We start from the raw sequence: 19,942 nt of genomic DNA on the forward strand, positions 1-19,942 counted from the left end.
GACTCTTGCAATAATTACACCCGGTGCAATAAGGCGCAAGACGTGTTTAGCGCGAATTGTTGTTACTTTTAGACCACCGCAGCTGTTATTTTCAAGCTTTGCGCCATGTTGTTTAAATAGCAAATCCATTTGCGCCACTTTGTGGACTCATGGGTGTTCTTGTCTATAAAGGAGGTGTGTCACGGTGCGTTGTTGGTATATTGCTTAGATAAAACAAAAAAAATTAACGCAACAGTTTGCATTAATATATTGAAGTTACGACAACATCTAACAAAATTAAGTTCAGACAACAAACTTTATTATGTTAGCCAAATCTTTTCCTCTTCAATCAGAGGCACTTTATGTACTAAAAACCTCAAATTTTTAAGTTGAGTACTCAAAAAAATAAGTTGTTTATTTATTTTTTTAATTCAAATTGAAAACAAACCCAGTTGTTACTGTTCATGCTTGAAAGAAATAAATTTAACAACAACATTTTTTGTTTTTGGTTAGTTTTTTATTTGTATTAAACTACAGGTTTTCGTTGTTTTACAAAACAAAATCATGTAAATCATGTACTGTCCCATATTATCAGTGTAAAAAAAATAACAACAAAAAACATCAGTATGTGGACTTAAAAATACAAAACAACTCCATTATTGTGAGTTATCAACCCAATTTCTTTAGGTTGCTAAAAGTTAAATATTGTTTTAAAGTAACTGACGGATATATTTACCTTTAAATTAGCTGCATTTTAAAATTGATGTTATTTTCAATATCTTACTGTTTTGAAAACTTGATAAAATTATTCTTGCAACTTAAAAGTTTTAATCTTATCAGCATTTTAGAATTTTTAAGTTAAAATAATGTATTAAACTATGTAGTGGTAACAGACCTTGTGAGTTATTTTTTAGAGTGTAAAAGCTGCTCTAAAGTCCAGCACAGAGCTTGTTAGTTATGAGCCTATGCTGGTCCAAATGCTTACACATTGCTTAATACACGCAGGATGCACAGCAACACACAAATATCTTTACAGATGAATACAATTAAAGAATTTCAATATTTTAAAAATTATTACTTTCTACATAAATATAAAAACCACTTCCTCCATGCCTTCTTTATCTCAGGGAGCTTTTTTAGTTCATTCATAACAATTTGCTTTTGTATAATGTTATTATTATTATTAGCAGTATTACTTATTATCTGCATATTTATATTAGTTTTAATAAAAAGAAGTTTAGATTTGTCCACCTGTCAGGTTTTGGAGACGTCTGCATCGCCATTGGGTGCATAAGAACAGGACGTGTGTTTGGATATAACTCACTTCGTTTTTATGGTTCATTTATTCATTTGCTGGAAATTAGAACTGAATTTAGAAATAGTTTTGCGCTTAAAAAACAAAATTGTAAGCTGATGGATGTCCTCAGTGGAGTGAGTTTCCACCGATCCTTTCTCCACAAAAGTAAAGGCGTAAAGAATAAAAGTAAAGTAAAAGAGGCTGAATGGAGGAGGCTCGTTCTTTATCCTTACACTGCAGATGCTCTGTTTAACTGTTCTTACTAGTGAAGCATTCAGTTTTTCCACTTATAAAGTCTGCCATGTAAATAGCAAATGGCGTGAGGCAACTGACCCTTAAAAAGAATGGAAGATGAGACTCTGGGTGCTCAAAACACACCCAAAACTCATTACAAGAATAAGCACAACCCTGTTAGACCATGCAACGGGGCGCAAACCGTATTTATTCATCCTTAAAATAGCAAATGTCCTTAATGCTTTTGCTCCACGTGCTTTAGACTTTTGTGATAAGATCGTTAACATTGAACCCATAATATTTTGGAAGGGTAGTTGCTACACTGCAAAAGCTCTTTTTTGCATTTCTTTTCTTTTTGTTTTTCTTTTGGACTAAATATCTAACAATTCTTAAATCAAGGAGCACAACTTATTGTCTTGTTTTAAGAAATAATATGCCAACATTAGAAATAAGAAATAATATTCCAATGGGATAAACAAATAATCTTGTTTTTTCAGCAAAAATAATCTTATTTTTGTAAAAAAAAAAAAAAAAAAATTGTGAAAAAAAGCAGAGTAAAATATAAAAATGTATTTAAAATTAATTAAAAAAATATTATAAAATATAAAAAAATATATTTCAAAAACTACCTTTAATAAGTATTTTGGGTTCAAATTTTGGGTTCAAACTGTGATTAAATAATTTACAATCATTTTTAAATAAGTCTTTCCTTATGTCAGCAAGTGATTCTTCTGCTAAACATCCGTGCAAGACATGCTAGTGTGTGTCTTTAGTCAAAATGTATGATCCTCAATATGAAAAAAATGCATCATTTATAATAATCATTTTAATGCTTAACAACCCATTTTCTTCTTTAAATCAGCTCATCATTATATTAGTGGAGCAAAACACAATTATGCAAACACAATTTTCCCTTTTCTTGTGTAACCTGGATTCAAACAACTTAATTAATCCATTAAAAACTGAATATGCAGAACAGTAGGCCAAATATTGGCAAGTCTAAAATGCAAATAATAGGGAAAAATTGGGAAAAAAATCGAACAGTAAACAGTTGTTTGTATTCAGTTCGGGTATTTTGTGGTGGATGTGCTTGTTCCTCAAATTCAGCCTTTTCAGAGGATGAAACACATTTGTGGATTAAATGAAAATTAAATAAAAAAATGTTTATATCAAATGAAATTTGCATTGTCTTTTAGCAAATTTTAATCACTAATTAAATTGTAACTTCTCTAAAATGGCTGAAAATGCAACGTATTTGTGTTTCGATGTTTTTGTGCAACTCCATATTCTAACAGTATGTTGATCATTGCATTCATATTGACGTTTTTGTGTAGTTTGTGTATCATACCTGGATCGCCGAATCTAAAGCAGCTCTGAAAGAAAGAGGAAAAGGCAAGCGCTTCTGGAAGCGATACGGTCGCCGGCATAAAAAAGAGAAGAAAGAAGGTACTTCAGTGTTTAATGTCTGCAAACTGAACTGGAGGAATGTAAACATGAGTGTAAAGTTGATCAATAACTTATTGTGTGTAGAACATGTGGCGATAGAGATCGGTGAAGACGAGCGTCAGAGTTCAGAAGAGGAGAAGACAGATGGACCAGGTGTGTTTATGACATCTGTTCATTGCGGGAACATTTTCCATTCATTATCAGTAAAACTGAATGAGTTGCAGCACGTCGTAATTTACAGTGAACTCAATCCATTATTGATGATGCAAAAAGCTTAAATGTGATGGGAAACATTTGATTTTGATATTCATTCAATCATTTTCCTTTGTAATATATCAATGGTCACCACAGCGTAATGAACCGCCAACTATTCCAGGATACGTTTCACGCAGCGGACGCTGTTCCAGCTGCAACCCAGTACTGGAAAGCACCCATTCACTCTCACATACACATTCATACAATACGGCCATTATAGTTTGTTCAATTCACCTGTAGCGCATGCAGGTCCAGATTGGCTAATCGGGAAGACCAATTAGCCAATCTAATCTTCGTATTATCTTCATGCTTGAGTGTCCACAGGGGCAGACTGGGACTAAAAATCTACCCTGGCACTGTAGCCACACCAGCCCACATTACCACACCGGCACAACACGCACATTCACTACTTATATTGGTGTGCAGATGGTGAAGTAATATTAAGCAGTACCATATCATATGTAACCGATATTTAAACATTTAATGTATGTGACTGGAACAAAAACAACCCATTTATAACAAATTTATACATACAGGCATTTCATTCATTCAGTCTGGGATTGCCACAGCGGAATGAACCGCCAACTTATCCAGCATATGTTTTATGCATCGAATGCCCTCTAAGCTACAACCCATCACTGGGAAACCACAATACACACACATGCACATACATGCACTATGGACAATTAGGCCTGCCCAACTCACCTATAGCAGATGTGTTTGGACTTGTGGGGGAAACCGGGAAGAAACCCATGAGAACATGCAAACTCCACACAAAAACACCAACTGACCCAGCCGAGACTCGAACCATCGACCTTCTTGCTGTGAGGCGACTGTGCTACCCACTGCACAGCCCCCTTTCGAGACTATTTCAGTTCATTTTATGCATTTGGTAGTGTCTGATATTAGAGTAACTTTTTGCTTTCTCTGAGCTTTTCGGAACCGCATTTCCTTTTTTATGGTCCATCTCTGAAAATTAGCTTGTGTTATACTTACTGTTTATTTGACATTATTGACAGATTTTGATTACGTCCGCGTAACCTCTGATTGGGTCGGCCCATCTTGAAACCATTTGACCATTGCTGATTGGGCCAATGCTTAACATTTATTATTATTATTATTATTATTATTATTATTATTATTATTATTATTATTACTATTATTATTATTATTATTATTATTATTATTATTACTATCATCATCATCATAATATTCACATCTTGCAAGAAATAAAAGCTGCCTGCATGTAAAAACAACACATATTAAAAAACTAATAAAAAAAAACAGCATACTGGTCCATATTTAAAAAATGGTCCGGCCCTTCTGGCATTTGCCAGAATTGCCAGATTGCCAGTCTGCCTCTGAGTGTCCACATACATGGACAGCACATTTAAGCTCTTAAGTGGCTATTTAAAATACGTTGAATGTTTTATATTTTGTTACAGACACACAGTGTCATCCTGCAACTGTTTTGCAGCATATTAAATGTCCCAAACCCTATTTTTAACTGTCCAAAATGGAAAGAAAAATTTGTTTTTATTCTCTGATAGTCAAAGCAAGTAAAAAAAAAACAATTTACAGTATGTTAAATATGCATAAAAAAATCGTGAAAAAGTTTTTTATGTAAATTCAGACCACAAGTCCACATATGTGGACATCATTTTTCTCTTAAAGTACATCATATCAAAAGATGATACTTAGATTTTTATTATTTTTTATTTAATTATAAGTCCAAATAGCAAAGAGAAATAAAAAATGCATGTAAAAAAACACCTTGGGCCTGAAGAGGTTAAGGAGATGGCGGGGAAAATAGAATTTAATGCGGTACTTCTTGTACATTCTGAGACCCACTTCATATCGTATATCAATCAGCCAGTGAAAATCACTGATTTTTAAAGAAAACAGACCTTAAATGCGGCGATTTTGTAACGGCACACAGTTCACCGGAATCGCTTGTACTGGGTTACTGAAAATTAAAAGTCCTTCCTGTTAGTGTTATTATTCAAAAATGTTTCATTAAAGTTTTTGTAATCTAATAGAAGGTTTATTGTACACTGAAAAAAAATATTGAAAGATGATTCCTTGGATTTACTAATTTAGTAAGGCAAGTGATTGTAAACGATTTATTTCGGCTAAATTTAAACAAACAAATTTGAGTGAATGTGATGAAGTTTACGGCCCTTTGGCCGCCGGGAAGAATGAGGCGGAGAACCGACGCAGTTTTAAAATATTTATTTATAACATGAACGGCAGCTCCTCACGGAGACTGCCATCAAACTGAAAGCAAAAGTAAAACAATATGCCCGGGCCCGGTCCTCTCTCGGCTTCATCTGCCATCATTCCGCCTCTTATAGTCCAGAGCTCCTTCCATGGGATTCGAGGCCGGTGCGCACCACAGGTGCATCCACTTACGCGGCAGACTCATTCCGTTCCCATGGTTCTCAGCCACGCCCCCTCACCACAGTGAACAATACTACATTTAATTTATTGGTTTAAATTCAACCCATATAAATTGTTTGCACCAATTTTGCAAATGTTTTCCAAGCTGTTTTTTTCAGTGTATTTTGGATTCAAACGTACCCTCAACTCTAGATTTACACTAGTTCATATAATGTTCATATAATATACAAAGCTGAAATGTACTTCTTGTTCACTCCCTGCAGACAACATCATCAAGAGGGTGTTCAACATCATCAAGTTCACCTGGGCTCTGTTTCTGACCACCGTGGAGAGCATCACCAAATGGCTGAACTCAGTCTGCAGAGAATATATCGACATCTCCACCGTCCTGCGCATCGAGCGCTGCATGCTGACCCGAGAAGTCAAAAAGGTTCTCCGAAAACTATTCTATGCTTGTACAGTTGGAGTCAGAATTATTAACCCTCCTGAATTATTAGCCCCCCTGTATTCTGTCTGTTCAACAGAAAGAAGATTTTTCTAAACATAATAGTTTTAATAACTCATTTCTAATAACTGATTTATTTTATCTTTGACATAATGACAGATAACATAAGATGACATAAGATTTGACTAGATATTTTTCAAGATACTAGTATTCAGCTTAGTGACATTTAAAGGCTGACTAGGTTAATTAGGCAAGTTAGGGTAATTAGGCGAGTCATTATATAACAGTGGTTTGTCCTGTAGACCAGTGGTCCTCAAACTTTTTTCATCAAGTACCACCTCAGAAAAAAAAGATCTCTCCAAGTACCACCATAATGAACAGTAAAAAAATACAGTAGCAAAGTAATACCAGTGAAGCAGCTAAAGCTCTGAACTGTTCAAAATGCATCAGATTAATTCCTTTTATTAAGAATATTTATTATTGTCAGCCACTTTAAACATTTTAAATAATCTGAACGTTAACACTGTTCTGTGCTTATATGTAAAAACAAACAAACAAACAAACAAACAAACAAACAAACAAACAAACAAACAAACAAAATGTCAACATTGAAATTAAAATGTGCTTTTAAAAGTTAAAAATGCTAGGTTACTGTTCTTAAAAAGTAAAAAAAAAAAAAGCTCCTGTACTTTAATGAAAAGTATTAACATATAGTAGTCAATTCATCAACTCAAAAATATAGGCTATATGTCATATAATACATATTATTATACGTCATATTTATAAATAAATCATTTTTGATTCATTTTAAAATAAATGTATTTACAATGCCATATTTGATTCCTCCGCGTACCACTTGAAGGAAGCATGTGTACCACTAGTGGTACATGTATCACAGTTTGAGAACCACTGCTGCAGACTATCAAAACAAATGTTGCTTAAGGGGATTAATAATATTGAATTTAAAATGGTTTTTAAAAAATTCTATTCTAGCCGAAATAAAACACATCAGATTTTCTCCAGAAGAAAAAATATTATAGGAAGTACTGTGGAAAAAAGCCTCGCTCTGTTAAACATCATTTGGGAAATATTTGAAAAAGAAAATTGAAAGGAGGGCGAATAATTCTGACTTTAACTCTATATACGCTGTAAAAAATACAGGGTTCCCAATGCATTCATCTGGGGTCCCAACACAAATCGATTAAGTTAACTATTAATGATTAAGTGGATTAAACCTGAAACCTGTAAAAAAAAAAAAAAATTCTGGGTTTCATGTTGTCCCAATGGGCGAAGCAGTGGCGCAGTAGGTAATGCTGTCTCCTCAATGCTAGAAGGTCGCTGGTTCGAGCCTTGGCTCAGTTTTCGTTTCTGTGTGCAGTTTGCATGTTTTGGCCAAATTTACTGACATTTAAATTGTAATGTTTGTTTCCTTTATTGATTAATCTGATGACCGATTACAACACTGATGTGAATCTGAATCGTGCACCAGTAAATAATCGCACTTAAACAGTTTAGGTACATACAGTATGAAATCAAAAGGAATCATAGTGATTTTGTTAGCTCACATCTGTGCATGTCATTAAAGATTACAAGGGCAAACTATTTTTCTTCAATTAAATCTGAAAATGCACTTTCTCTTTGTTGTCAGTTCGATTACATCAGTGTGAGGTATTGGACGTAACATACTTAAAGCCCCTTCAGCTGTCAGCTGGAGGAGTCTGTTAGGTTTTAATAGCTCTCCCCAAATCCTTTTCCAGATCTTTCTGAATGAAATGCCTACAGTACATTGCTACATCCAATCAGCTCACTGTAGAAATAACAAGCCACGCCCACTGTTTTCTTATTTAATGTTTCGTTTCTCTAGGAACTCCGAAAACACTCAAACTAATCTAACGAAACATCAATCTAAACTAAAACAAACCGGATAAGTCTGTCAAAGCTTAGTTTAGAATCACACAACAACCATCACATTATGTTACTTAAAGCCAACGAAGTTTAACATAACAACATTTAAATCACTGAATAGACGAAGCAGTGCACAAACAAATTGCGTGGAGCACAAATGGTATGCCGAGGCAGAGCGCACACCACACACGGGTCTGTCAGGGCTTTAAATCCTTGCGGCTCGTTCTGAGATTGGTGGAACTGAAAATGTCATAATGATGATTTACAGAATATTAAACTAATAAGGAACCTAAGGGCTGAGCAAACGAAAAGGAGGGTGAAAAAAAGACAGAAAGAAAACATAAATCATAACAAGAGGCCTTTACGATTAATTAATTATGATGAATTAAAACACATTTAATAGTGAAATCAGCTAATTGTTGCATGCCTATTAATGATTACATTGCATTGTACAAAAGGCACATATTCAAGTGTTTTCGGCTGTCCGCACCATTCGCTAATGGTGACTCGCGCTCTGCACAGCCTCTGAAGCTCATACTGAATTGAACAGATGCACGTCACTTCATAGCTATAGTATAGCTAAACTAAACTAAACTAGGAACTCCGTGACAATGCAGAAAAGAAATGGTCGCAGCTTTCAGTTCATGTGGACTTTAAAATCTATTTTTACCTTTGGTAAAACGTAAAATGTTTTTACTGACGGAATCTGAAAACACATTGAATTATCCCTGCTGATCTAAGTCTTTATTCGATTCTCCATGTTGTCTGTCCTACAGGGGAATGTGCCGTCCCGTGAGAGCATCCATGTGTACTACCAGAAGCAGATGAAGCTGAATGGATCTCGTGAATCTGGTCTGGACCGCATCAGTGAGGAGGATTCAGCCTCAAACAGAGAACGCCGCAGACGCGCACAACACAGTCTGGATTCATTCGCTTCCAGAGACAGCATCTCCAGGTCTTCATTTGCACTAAACGCACATAAATAAATACAAGATAACACCATTTCACCCCAGAGTCAATAACATTGAAACATTTTACTTACAATTAAGGCGAGACACAGTAGTTGAACAGGGTCAAAAACTATAATAATTGTTATCACCATACTAATGCAAAAAAAACACCAACTCGAGTATGTTTTCAAAAGCTTTTAAAAGTCTTTGCTCTGTAAAAAGAAAAGGACCAAGGACTGAGCCTTGCGGTACTCCATCAGATTTAAAACACACTGAAAAGTTTACACCTGCTTATTGTGAAACCGTACCCCTGTATACATCTCTGGAAGCACGAATAATGTAGCCAAAGCTACGTATGGCTGCATTTCACCTTTCAAATGAACAATACAGGGTGGTATGGCACCGCCTATGGCTTCTGTTTTTTTCCGCGCAACCAGCTGGGCGCTTACCTTTATGTGGACGGCTTTTCCACTGTTACCAGTTTGCCCAGTAGCTCACCATATACGTTGGCAGATTTAAGACACAGTTGACTGCAACAATGGGGTTTGAATCCGGTGAAGAATAGTTCCAGAAAGCAGGTCAAACAAAAGGCAAAAAATAAAATAAACATGTAAATAACAGTGTGAGAACGTGGTATTATCTGAAAACGTAGTAAATATTAGGCAGCCGTGACGGCTTTTCTTTTTCTGGATTGTTTTTGAAAACCCTGTCGACTGGGTTTTTAGGGAAGGGGGTGATTGGATCAATACCAATATCAATAAGTAAAACCAGGCCCGGATTGGCTAATCGAGAGGACCGGGAGAATTCCCGGTGGGCCGGTCTGTTTTTTGCCCGCGAGGGCCGATGTCCCTAGCTGCTTGCACTCTCAGCAATCGCACTTTTTTTCATTTATTTATTTATTTGATCATAGTCTCACTCTTTTTATTCATTATTTTGCTGCAGCTCTGCACTTTTTTTTTTTCTCGCAGCCCCTTGAGCAAAATGCAGCCTGCAGTTTAATGATGACGTAACTATCATTCGACCCCAAACAGTGGCACCTTAGTGAATATAAGAATTCGAATAATTAATATTAATAAATATTACACCTGCTCAATGAAAATCAGATGATTCACTACATTAATAAATCGGACATAACTTGATCAGAAATCTAAAAAGGGGAGAAAACGATTAAGCCGTCAATAGACAGTAATGCTGGTCAAGTCTTGCAGATGGCAGCGCAATATTTATTTTTTATTCCAAACGCCATTGGAATTTTTTACAACAGCGCCATTGTGGTCCAGTGGTCAGCATGTTGCATTACGACAATACAGGACCCGAGTTCGATCCTTACCTATCTAATTATTTTTTTTCACTTTTATTGTTAAGACATATATTACTGTTAGGGTTGTTGAACATTTCAAGTTCTAGAGCAGCTGTTTTCTTGAAAAAGACGTGATCGTGTCATTAGAAACTGAATTGGAAATTACGTTATTTTGATATAGTCAGTCGTGAAAAAGATGTGATCGTGTCATTAGAAACTAAATTGGAAATTATGTTATTTTGATATAGTCAGTCGTGAAAAAGACGTGATCGTGTCATTAGAAACTGAATTGGAAATTACGTTATTTTAATATAGTCAGTCGTGAAAAAGACGTGATCGTGTCATTAGAAACTGAATTGGAAATTACGTTATTTTAATATAGTCAGTCGTGAAAAAGACGTGATCGTGTCATTAGAAACTGAATTGGAAATTACGTTATTTTAATATAGTCAGTCGTGAAAAAGATGTGATCGTGTCATTAGAAACTAAATTGGAAATTATGTTATTTTGATATAGTCAGTCGTGAAAAAGACGTGATCGTGTCATTAGAAACTGAATTGGAAATTACGTTATTTTAATATAGTCAGTCATGAAAAAGACGTGATCGTGTCATTAGAAACTGAATTGGAAATTACGTTATTTTAATATAGTCAGTCGTGAAAAAGACGTGATCGTGTCATTAGAAACTGAATTGGAAATTACGTTATTTTAATATAGTCAGTCGTGAAAAAGACGTGATCGTGTCATTAGAAACTGAATTGGAAATTACGTTATTTTAATATAGTCAGTCGTGAAAAAGACGTGATCGTGTCATTAGAAACTGAATTGGAAATTACGTTATTTTAATATAGTCAGTCGTGAAAAAGATGTGATCGTGTCATTAGAAACTAAATTGGAAATTATGTTATTTTGATATAGTCAGTCGTGAAAAAGACGTGATCGTGTCATTAGAAACTGAATTGGAAATTACGTTATTTTAATATAGTCAGTCATGAAAAAGACGTGATCGTGTCATTAGAAACTGAATTGGAAATTACGTTATTTTAATATAGTCAGTCGTGAAAAAGACGTGATCGTGTCATTAGAAACTGAATTGGAAATTACGTTATTTTAATATAGTCAGTCATGAAAAAGACGTGATCGTGTCATTAGAAACTGAATTGGAAATTACGTTATTTTAATATAGTCAGTCGTGAAAAAGACGTGATCGTGTCATTAGAAACTGAATTGGAAATTACGTTATTTTAATATAGTCAGTCGTGAAAAAGACGTGATCGTGTCATTAGAAACTGAATTGGAAATTACGTTATTTTAATATAGTCAGTCGTGAACTGAGGTGGGCTGGTCTAAGGCTTAAAAATCCAGTGCTGAAAAGGAGTCCCACTCCAGCTTTAAGTAAAACGTATGCTGGAAAAGTTGGCAGTTCATTTCACTGTGGCGACCCTTGAAATAGACACTAAGCCGAAGGAAAATGAATGAATGAACATTCTAGACCAATATGGCATAAATATTGCTGCAAATTTTGAGAAAAGATACAAATATTTTCTGTAAAATATCCCCCTGCCCAAAGATGTAACCCTGATAAGTGTATGAAAATCTTTTTTTTTTTTTTTTTTTACCTGCAGTGTCTTGCCTTTTAGAACAATTACATTTTTTTGTGGAAACACATCTGAGAACATATCATTTACTTACAATATGTAACTCTTATTCCTTAAAAGAGGAAATCTAGACTCTGAATTATGCAGGTCCGAATGCTTACACATTTCTTAATACACACAGGATGTACAGCGTGTGTAGGACGTGTGTTTGGATGTAACTCAAGCTTTTTTGAGCACACTTCGTTATTATTGTACATTTATTCGTTTCCTGGAAATTAGAACTGAATAGAAATTGTTTTGAAACAAATCTCTGCGCTTAACAAACAAAATTAAATATGTAGGCTAATCGATTAGTGGAGTGAGTTTCCAGCCTTTCCTTACTCCACCAAAGTAAAGGAGTAAAAGTAAAGAATAAAAGTAAGGTAAAGAGAAAGATGCTGAATGAAGGAGGCTCATTTTTTATCCTTGTGCTGCAGATGGTCTGTTTAACTGTTTTCTTGCTACTGATGCGTTTAGTTTTTCCTCTTACAAAGTCCACCATGTAAATAGCAAATGAGCCATGGCGTGACACAAATGACTCTAAAAGGGAATGGGAGATAAGATTCTGATTTGTTCAATGCACGTTGTGCTCAAAACACATCCATAACTCATTAAGAGAATAAGCACAACCCTGTTAGACCATGGGCTGGAGCACAGAGCGTATTTTTCCATCCTTAAATAGCAAAAGTGGATTCAGACACACACTTAATGCTTTTTCGACTAGATCATTAAAACAGAGCCCTAAGTTATCGAAACTTAAAAAAACAGTTTTTCCTTATTGTTTATTACTATTGTCATCTTTTTCGTTGCATTGTATTTGCATTCATGCCATCTGTTCATCCATCAGCGCATACACCGAAGCCACCATGCTGTTTTCCCGCCAGTCCACCTTGGACGATTTGGACGACATGCCTCAGAATATTCCCAAAACCAGCGAACGCGCTCGACCCAAACTGCGCAAAATGTACGGCCTCGACATGTCCAACTCCTCTGCGGACAGCGGAAGCAGCGTCATCTCCAGGTGCTTCATCTTCATCACATTCATCTTCATCCTCACACTCATCTTCCGTTTTTAAAATGTAAACACATTTGCCATGATGAACCGAAAACCTAGAAGAAAATGCAAAATAAAAAAGTGTGTGTATGAATGTGAGAGTGTATGGGTGTTTCCCAATACTGGGTTGCGGCTGGAACGGCATCCTCGGCCTAAAACAATCTGGAATAGTTGGCGGTTCATTCTGCTGTGGCAACCCCTGATAAATAAGGGACTAATCCAAAGGGAAATGGCTGAATGAATAATTGAACGTTATATGTTTTTACCCATAATAATATTTTTATAACAATAATTTATTAATAATAATTGTATTATTTTTTATTAAAACTAAACTATTTTATTAAACATTTTATCAAACATAAAAATATCCCTAATAACCAAATTGTTGTTGTTGTTTTACTTCCATTTACAGTTGAAGTAGGAATTATGGGCCCCCTTTGAATTTATTTTTTCTTTTTTAAATGTTTTCCAACTAATGTTTAACAGAGCAAGGAAATTTTCACAGTATGTCTGATAATATTTTTTCTTCTGGAGAAAGTCTTATTTGTTTTATTTCAGCTAGAATAAAAGCAGTTTTTAATTTTTTAAAAGCCATTTTAAGGTCAAAATTATTAGCCCCTTTAAGCTATATTTTTTTCAGAACAAACCGTCGTTATACAATAACTTGCCTAATTACCCTAACCTGCATAGTTAACCTAATTAACCTAGTTAAACCTTTGTAGTTAAGCCTAATGTCACAATGTCAGCTGTATAGAAGTATCTTGAAAAATATTTGGGAAAATATTATTTACTGTCATCATGGCAAAGATAAAAGAAATCCATTATTAGAAATGAGTTACTAAAAGTAATATGTTTAGAAAGGTGTTAAAAAAATCTTTGCTCCGTTAAACAGAAACTGGGGGAAAAAATAAACAGAGGAACTAATAATTCAGGGGGGCTCATAATTCTGACTTCAACTGTATGCATAAATAGGTTTCCATTGTAGTTTATGCGCATAATTTACTTACTAGTAAAAAAGTTATTAAAGCATTTTTATGCAGTACTCTAAAGTAGCTGAAATATGGAGTCAATCTAGGGCCATTTATACTTGCAAAATAAAATAAAGTTTTGCAAACAAAAAATAAAGTATTAAGCGAAAATAAATAATTAAATAAACAAATAAATAAAAGCAAATCTCCAAAGAATGCAAATTAAAAATTTATTTTTGAGAAATAAAAAAAATTTTTGCTAACAAAAAAGAAAAAAGAACTACAAAAAAATAAATAAATAAAAATCAAGAAAAACAATATATTTGCAAAACATTTGTATAGCATTACCTTTATAAAAACCCGTCCAGTCAATTGCAATGCTCATTTTGATTAGCTTTTTAGTCAACCGTGAGTTTGCAGTGCTGTTTTGCAAGTTTTTTGCGCTTTTCACTTTGTGGCCCTGATTTGACAAGGGACGGAGTCAAGGGAACTTGGGGGTTTACAGCCCTGTAGGTATGGTGGTAGGTTATTAAAAAGCTAATTAAAATGAATATTGCAATTGACTGGACGGGTTTTGTTAAAGCAATGCTATACAAAATGTTTTGCAAACATATATCGTTTTTATTATTATTATTATTTATTATTATTATTATTGCAGATATTTTTGTTTTGTTTTTTACTCTGTGTGGTTTTTATTTTTTGTTTTGCAGTTCTTTTTGTTTGGAAATTTCATTTTTATTTCTCAAAACTTAATTTTCCCTTTGCAATGTTTGGAGATTTGCATTTATATATATATATAGTTGAAGTCAGAATTATTAGCCCCCCTGACTTATTAGCCTCCCTGTTTATTTTTTTCTCCAATTTCTGTTAAATGGAGGGAAGATTTATTTTATCTTTGTCATAATGACAGTAAATAATATTTAACTTGATATTTTTAAGACATTTCTATACAGCTTAAAGTGACATTTAAAGGCTTAACTAGGTTAAAAAGGTGAACTAGGCAGGATTAGGGTAATTAGGCAAGTTATTGTATAGCGATGGTTTGTTCTGTAAACTATTGAAAAAAAATTGCTTAAAGGGGCTAATAATTTTGTCCCAAAATTAGTTTTTAAAAAATTCAAAACTGCTTTTATTCTAGCTGAAATAAAACAAATAAGACTTTCTTCAGAAGAAAAAATATTATCAGACATACTGTGAAAATTTCCTTGCTGTGTTAAACATCATTTGTGAAATATTAGAAAAAAAAAAATCAAAAGTCAAAATAAAAATCAAAAAAAATAAATAAATAAAATATTTTTATATATATATATATATATATATATATATATATATATATATATATATATATATATATATATATATATATATATATATACTTTTTTTTTTTTTTTTTTTGCTTAGTACTTTATTTTTTTTGTTTGCAAGACTTTATTTTACTTTGCACGTACATATGGCTCGAGATTGACTCCATATGACAACAAACATAGCTACTGACTGGAATAATGGTGTTGTTTTTTTATGTGCTCATGTTTGCAGTGAGGCTACTCAGTGCGTCACGCTGTTTTCTCGGCAAGGAACCAACGACACTATCGACGAGGCTGAAGACGAGCGAGAACAGCTGGAGCACAAGCAGAAAACAGAAGAAGCAGAACTCAGAGACAAACCTGAAGAAGAGCAGGAAGTGGAAACAAGCGATCAGGGGAAACAGGAAGTGTTACCGGTGAGCCATCTGGTTACACAGGAAGTGAAAGAGGATGTACTACCTGTGAGCGATCAGCTGACTGGGGAAGTGACTGAGGAAGTTGAAGAGGAGGTGGAAGTAGTTAAGGAAATGGAAGAGGAAGTAGAAAAGGAAATTGGAGCTAAGGTGGAAAAGGAAGTAGAAGCGGAAAAGGAAGAGGAAGTGGGTGAGGAAGTGCAATGGGACTTGGTAGATCCAGAGGAAGCAGAGGAGTGTGTAAGTGATGGGGAAGGTGGGGAGCAGATGCAGCAGGATGAAGGTGAATGGTCGGGAGTGGAGAACGTGGTGAGCGGTCCACTGTTCACACCAGACACTGACGCCCCCAACACGTCTGACGCTGACGTGCCGCCCAGCTACAGTAAAGCGGTGAGCTTCGACCGGCTGTCTGTGAGCTCGGACGACAGTGACAGCGACAAACGGCTGATGCTGATGACGCCTGACAGCAAATCTGACCTGGACGACCCTCTGCTGCCCTCCATGACCACCGACATGACCGCCAGCGAACTGCTGCTCAACAAGTGGGTGATCTCATATAGGTTTTTGTCTTGATTTCAGTTTTGGCTTACTCAGAGCGTATCATAGTGGTATTTTCACTTGTATTTTAGTATATATACAGTATATGAGAGCAATATCACACGAGTAGCAGTGTGATATGGCTGTATCTCGGCACTGGTGGGAGGCGTGCATTGGCTTGAGGCTGCAGGCCGAGTGTCTTAAGGGCGAATTATACTCGCGCCTGGCGCCGCATCGCACACCTCCGCTGACTGTGTGCGCACCTCGCAAAACGGCCGAGGCTTTTATACTCGCCGCGTTCGTCGTTGTTTTATTTTTTAAAATAACATGGGGCGGTCAAAAGAAACATACCCTAAAATCAGACGGATAAACGGAGAAGTAGAAAGTTTCTGGAAGTACGTCATATCATAATGTCGTTCATTATTTTTAAACTTATTATTTTTTTATTGTTTTAAATATTATTTTAATGGTTTTAAGCATTTTTATAACCATTCAAGATTTTTTAAATATCTAACTTTGATGCATCACTTGCTTTTGTTCATATCTCGGACAGTTTTACCATTTAAAGTTTATTACAAAATGAATCACAAGAGAACATGAGTTGCTCTACAAATATATATTTAATTATAGCAAGAATAAAAGCAAAAAAAGTACACTTTATAAAAAATAATGATGTTTTTTTACATTTAGTCTGATCCACAAATATATACATCAGTGTAAAACCTATACTGGTGGAAAAACATATTCAGTAATTGTGTACCTCTCCACTTTTGTCATGGCCAGAGGTTTTTCCAAACTTTTTAACATAAACTTTCCTCCTTTCTCACTGCTGTTGCTATTTCTAGCAAAAAGTTATTGGTCATCCCTTTCTTTTGTTCATATCTCATATAGCTATTATACCCATTACAATTTATTACAATATTAATGTCAACAGAATATGAGTTGCTCTACAAATAAACGTTTTATTATCGCAAAAATAAAAGCAAAAAAAGCACACTTATTAAAAAATACAAGCCAAGCTCATTCTGAAAACGTAGTCCCGCGGACGTTTCTGGAGACAGCGGAATACGTCCCTGGAGGTACGGCTGCATTTATTTTTCAAGCGAACGCTACGGGGTGATGTGACGCTGTTCCCTTTTGCGCTTGCCGGCCGGCCGGCCGACCGCTTACCTCCTTGTGGAGGGCTTCCCCGCTGCAACCCGTTTGTCCACTCAGCTCACCGTGTACATCGGCAGGCTCGAGATGCGGAGAGGAGTTGACCACGGTGATCGGTTTCGAGTCCGAGGAAGAGCGGTTCCAGCAATCAGGTAAGACTAAAACAGAATCCCAAAAATTAAGTGAACGAGTTTCGTCACAGGGTGAGAACGCGGTGAAATCCGAAAATGCGGTAGAAAAAAACAAAAATAAGGGCTTTTCTTTTTTGGACGGCTTTTGTAAATTGTTGCTCGGGTTTAGGGATGCGAGCGGACGGGCGGGTCAATCAGTAAAATTGGTTGGGTTGAGGGAAGGAGGAGGGCGGGTCGGCCGATTGGCCGGTTGCGCAGACAATCATCCGGTCAGTCAGACAGCGGCCTTTGGTGGGTTCACGCAAGAACAGCGCGGGCGCGAACTGCACTCGCGAGAGGCGTCTGAGATGCGAAAAAGCGCACAACAGCGGCCTCTCGCGGATTCGCAAAAACAAAAACTGCAGCCGTACGTACCTGCCGGGACGTATTCCGCGGTCTCCAGAAACCTCCGCGGAACTACGTTTCCACAATGAGCCTGGGTTGAAAAAAATACCTATGTTTTTTTTAGATTTAGTCCACTCCACAATTCACACATTATTGTCTGGCTAGTTTCTGTCCTATACTTATGCTGAAAAGGCAATGATGGCCCAACATTACATATCATTATCACCAATAAAGCTCAGAGAAACAGGCCATCAGTATATTGTGTTCCTTTCCAGTTATCGAAAATAATTTTGTGACTCCATTATAGTTTTGTAAATATTAAATTGTTTTAAATACAAAATTAAACAAAATACATCAGTGCAAAACATATGACTGGTGGAAAAACATAGGCTGTAATTGTGTACATTTTGCCATGGCCTCTCTTGGTTTTAATAAACTTATTCTTCAGGTTTTTTCAAACCTTTTAACAAAAACGTTCTCCTTTCCCATGGCTGTTGCAATTTCTAGCCAATAATTATTGATTATCTGGTAATCTCTCTGATCACGGGTCATAAAGATGTGTGTACTGTTGTACTGTTTCAGACAAAATCTCTTTAGAGTGTTTCATATTCAACTCAAATCAGTTGCGGCGCCGCACGCACTCTTCGCTCGAGTCTCAAAAAATGCTGCGCACACCCAAAGCGAACCTCCGCAAACTCCGCGACGACGTCACATTCGCCGCGCGCACTCAAGCGAACAAGCGGATGCGTCGAGTATAAACCAGGCTTTAGTGTCCCACCAGTTACTATATACAGCCGTATCTCACTGCTACTCGTATGATATTGCGTTCAAACAAAAGTTTGACGGCATAATCGTGTACATAACAAACAAAATCAAACACAGAGAGTATTAAAAACCCTTTTGTATAAAGAACGACTTTCTTCTGCCATTCATTCAAGTCTGACGTCAGACGTCAGCAGAAACTTGCTCATTCACCAGTGTTAATATGTGTTTTTTTTCCAGAATGTTCTACGATGAGATGCTGGACAGCTCAGATCGCTTCTATAAGTCTCAGCCGCTGGGTCTCCAGTTGTGTTACGCTCTCTACAACCTGCTGGTGGCTCACTCGGAAATGGTGTGTTATTTGGTCATCATCCTCAACCACATGATCTCCGCCTCCATGGCCACGCTGGTGCTGCCCATCCTCATCTTCCTGTGGGCCATGCTGTCTGTTCCACGACCCAGCAAGAGGTTCTGGATGACCGCCATCGTCTACACTGAGGTCAGAAATGCTCTTGGGGAAATCAGGGTGCGAATTAAAGGGGGGTTTGGGAGGGATTGACCCCCCTTTACTTAATGATTGATCCCCCCCTGAAGGATGTCAAAACAACATGTATGGGGAGTCAGTCCTCTGAATTGTGAGAAATATTGGTCACACTTTATTTTGATGGTCCGTTTGTTGAATTTAAGCTACATTGCATCTACATGCCAACTAATTCTCATTAGATTATCAGTAGACTGTTAGGTTAGGGTTAGCTTTAATGCACTTTTTAAATAAATAAATAAAAAACAAAGCAGCTGCTTGCCATCACGACAGCAATAAGATCCTTAATCTGGGGCCGTTGCACGGCGCTGCTGTGGCAATGGGACGTTCTATTGAGTGTTGCTTCTAGGTCATTCTAAGCTCTTTGCCCGGATGTTGCCAGAAACTACAGTGAAACCCTTAAAAAAAGGCACTTGAGTAAGGGTGACAGACAGGGCTTTACATTAACACCCGCCAACCCGCCAAATGCGGGTAGATTTCAGCTCTGGCGGGTTAGACAGACACCTCCACTAGCCACTTTGGCTGGTTGGAAATCTCCAGGGTTCGACAATAAGCATGGCCCAATATTCGGGCAAATGTGATCTTAGAATCAAGAAGCAGCAGTGAAGTGGAGACTAAATAGTTGAGTTTTTAGTCGTTTACATTTACATTTAGCCATTTAGCAGACAATTTTATCCAAAGCGACTTACAAATGAGGACGAGGAAGCAATTTACACAACTATGAGAGCAACAATGAATAAGCGCTGTAGGCAAGTTTCAGGTCTGTAAAGTCTAAGAAGGAAAGCATTGGTAATTTTTTTATTTATTTTTTATTTTTTGGAGTACAGTTAGTGGTATATCCAGAG

The 19,942-nt window shown here is 36.3% G+C and overlaps 1 protein-coding gene across 6 annotated transcripts in view; it reads left to right on the plus strand.

Annotated features, from left to right (window-relative positions):
* piezo2b (piezo-type mechanosensitive ion channel component 2b) overlaps positions 1 to 19,942 on the plus strand; it is a 251,114-nt gene that overhangs the window by 194,278 nt on the left and 36,894 nt on the right. For all 6 annotated transcript variants that reach the window (XM_021468270.3, XM_021468277.3, XM_021468271.3 and 3 more), the window contains 7 exons: positions 2,845 to 2,956; positions 3,041 to 3,109; positions 5,875 to 6,041; positions 8,738 to 8,916; positions 12,696 to 12,869; positions 15,407 to 16,129; positions 18,797 to 19,055. In XM_021468270.3, the coding sequence (XP_021323945.2) occupies positions 2,845 to 2,956; positions 3,041 to 3,109; positions 5,875 to 6,041; positions 8,738 to 8,916; positions 12,696 to 12,869; positions 15,407 to 16,129; positions 18,797 to 19,055 (1,683 nt within the window). The remainder of the gene's footprint in view (positions 1 to 2,844; positions 2,957 to 3,040; positions 3,110 to 5,874; positions 6,042 to 8,737; positions 8,917 to 12,695; positions 12,870 to 15,406; positions 16,130 to 18,796; positions 19,056 to 19,942) is intronic.

The sequence above is a fragment of the Danio rerio genome, chromosome 2 (genome assembly GCF_049306965.1).
Source record: "Danio rerio strain Tuebingen ecotype United States chromosome 2, GRCz12tu, whole genome shotgun sequence".
NCBI classification, from domain to species: domain Eukaryota; kingdom Metazoa; phylum Chordata; class Actinopteri; order Cypriniformes; family Danionidae; genus Danio; species Danio rerio.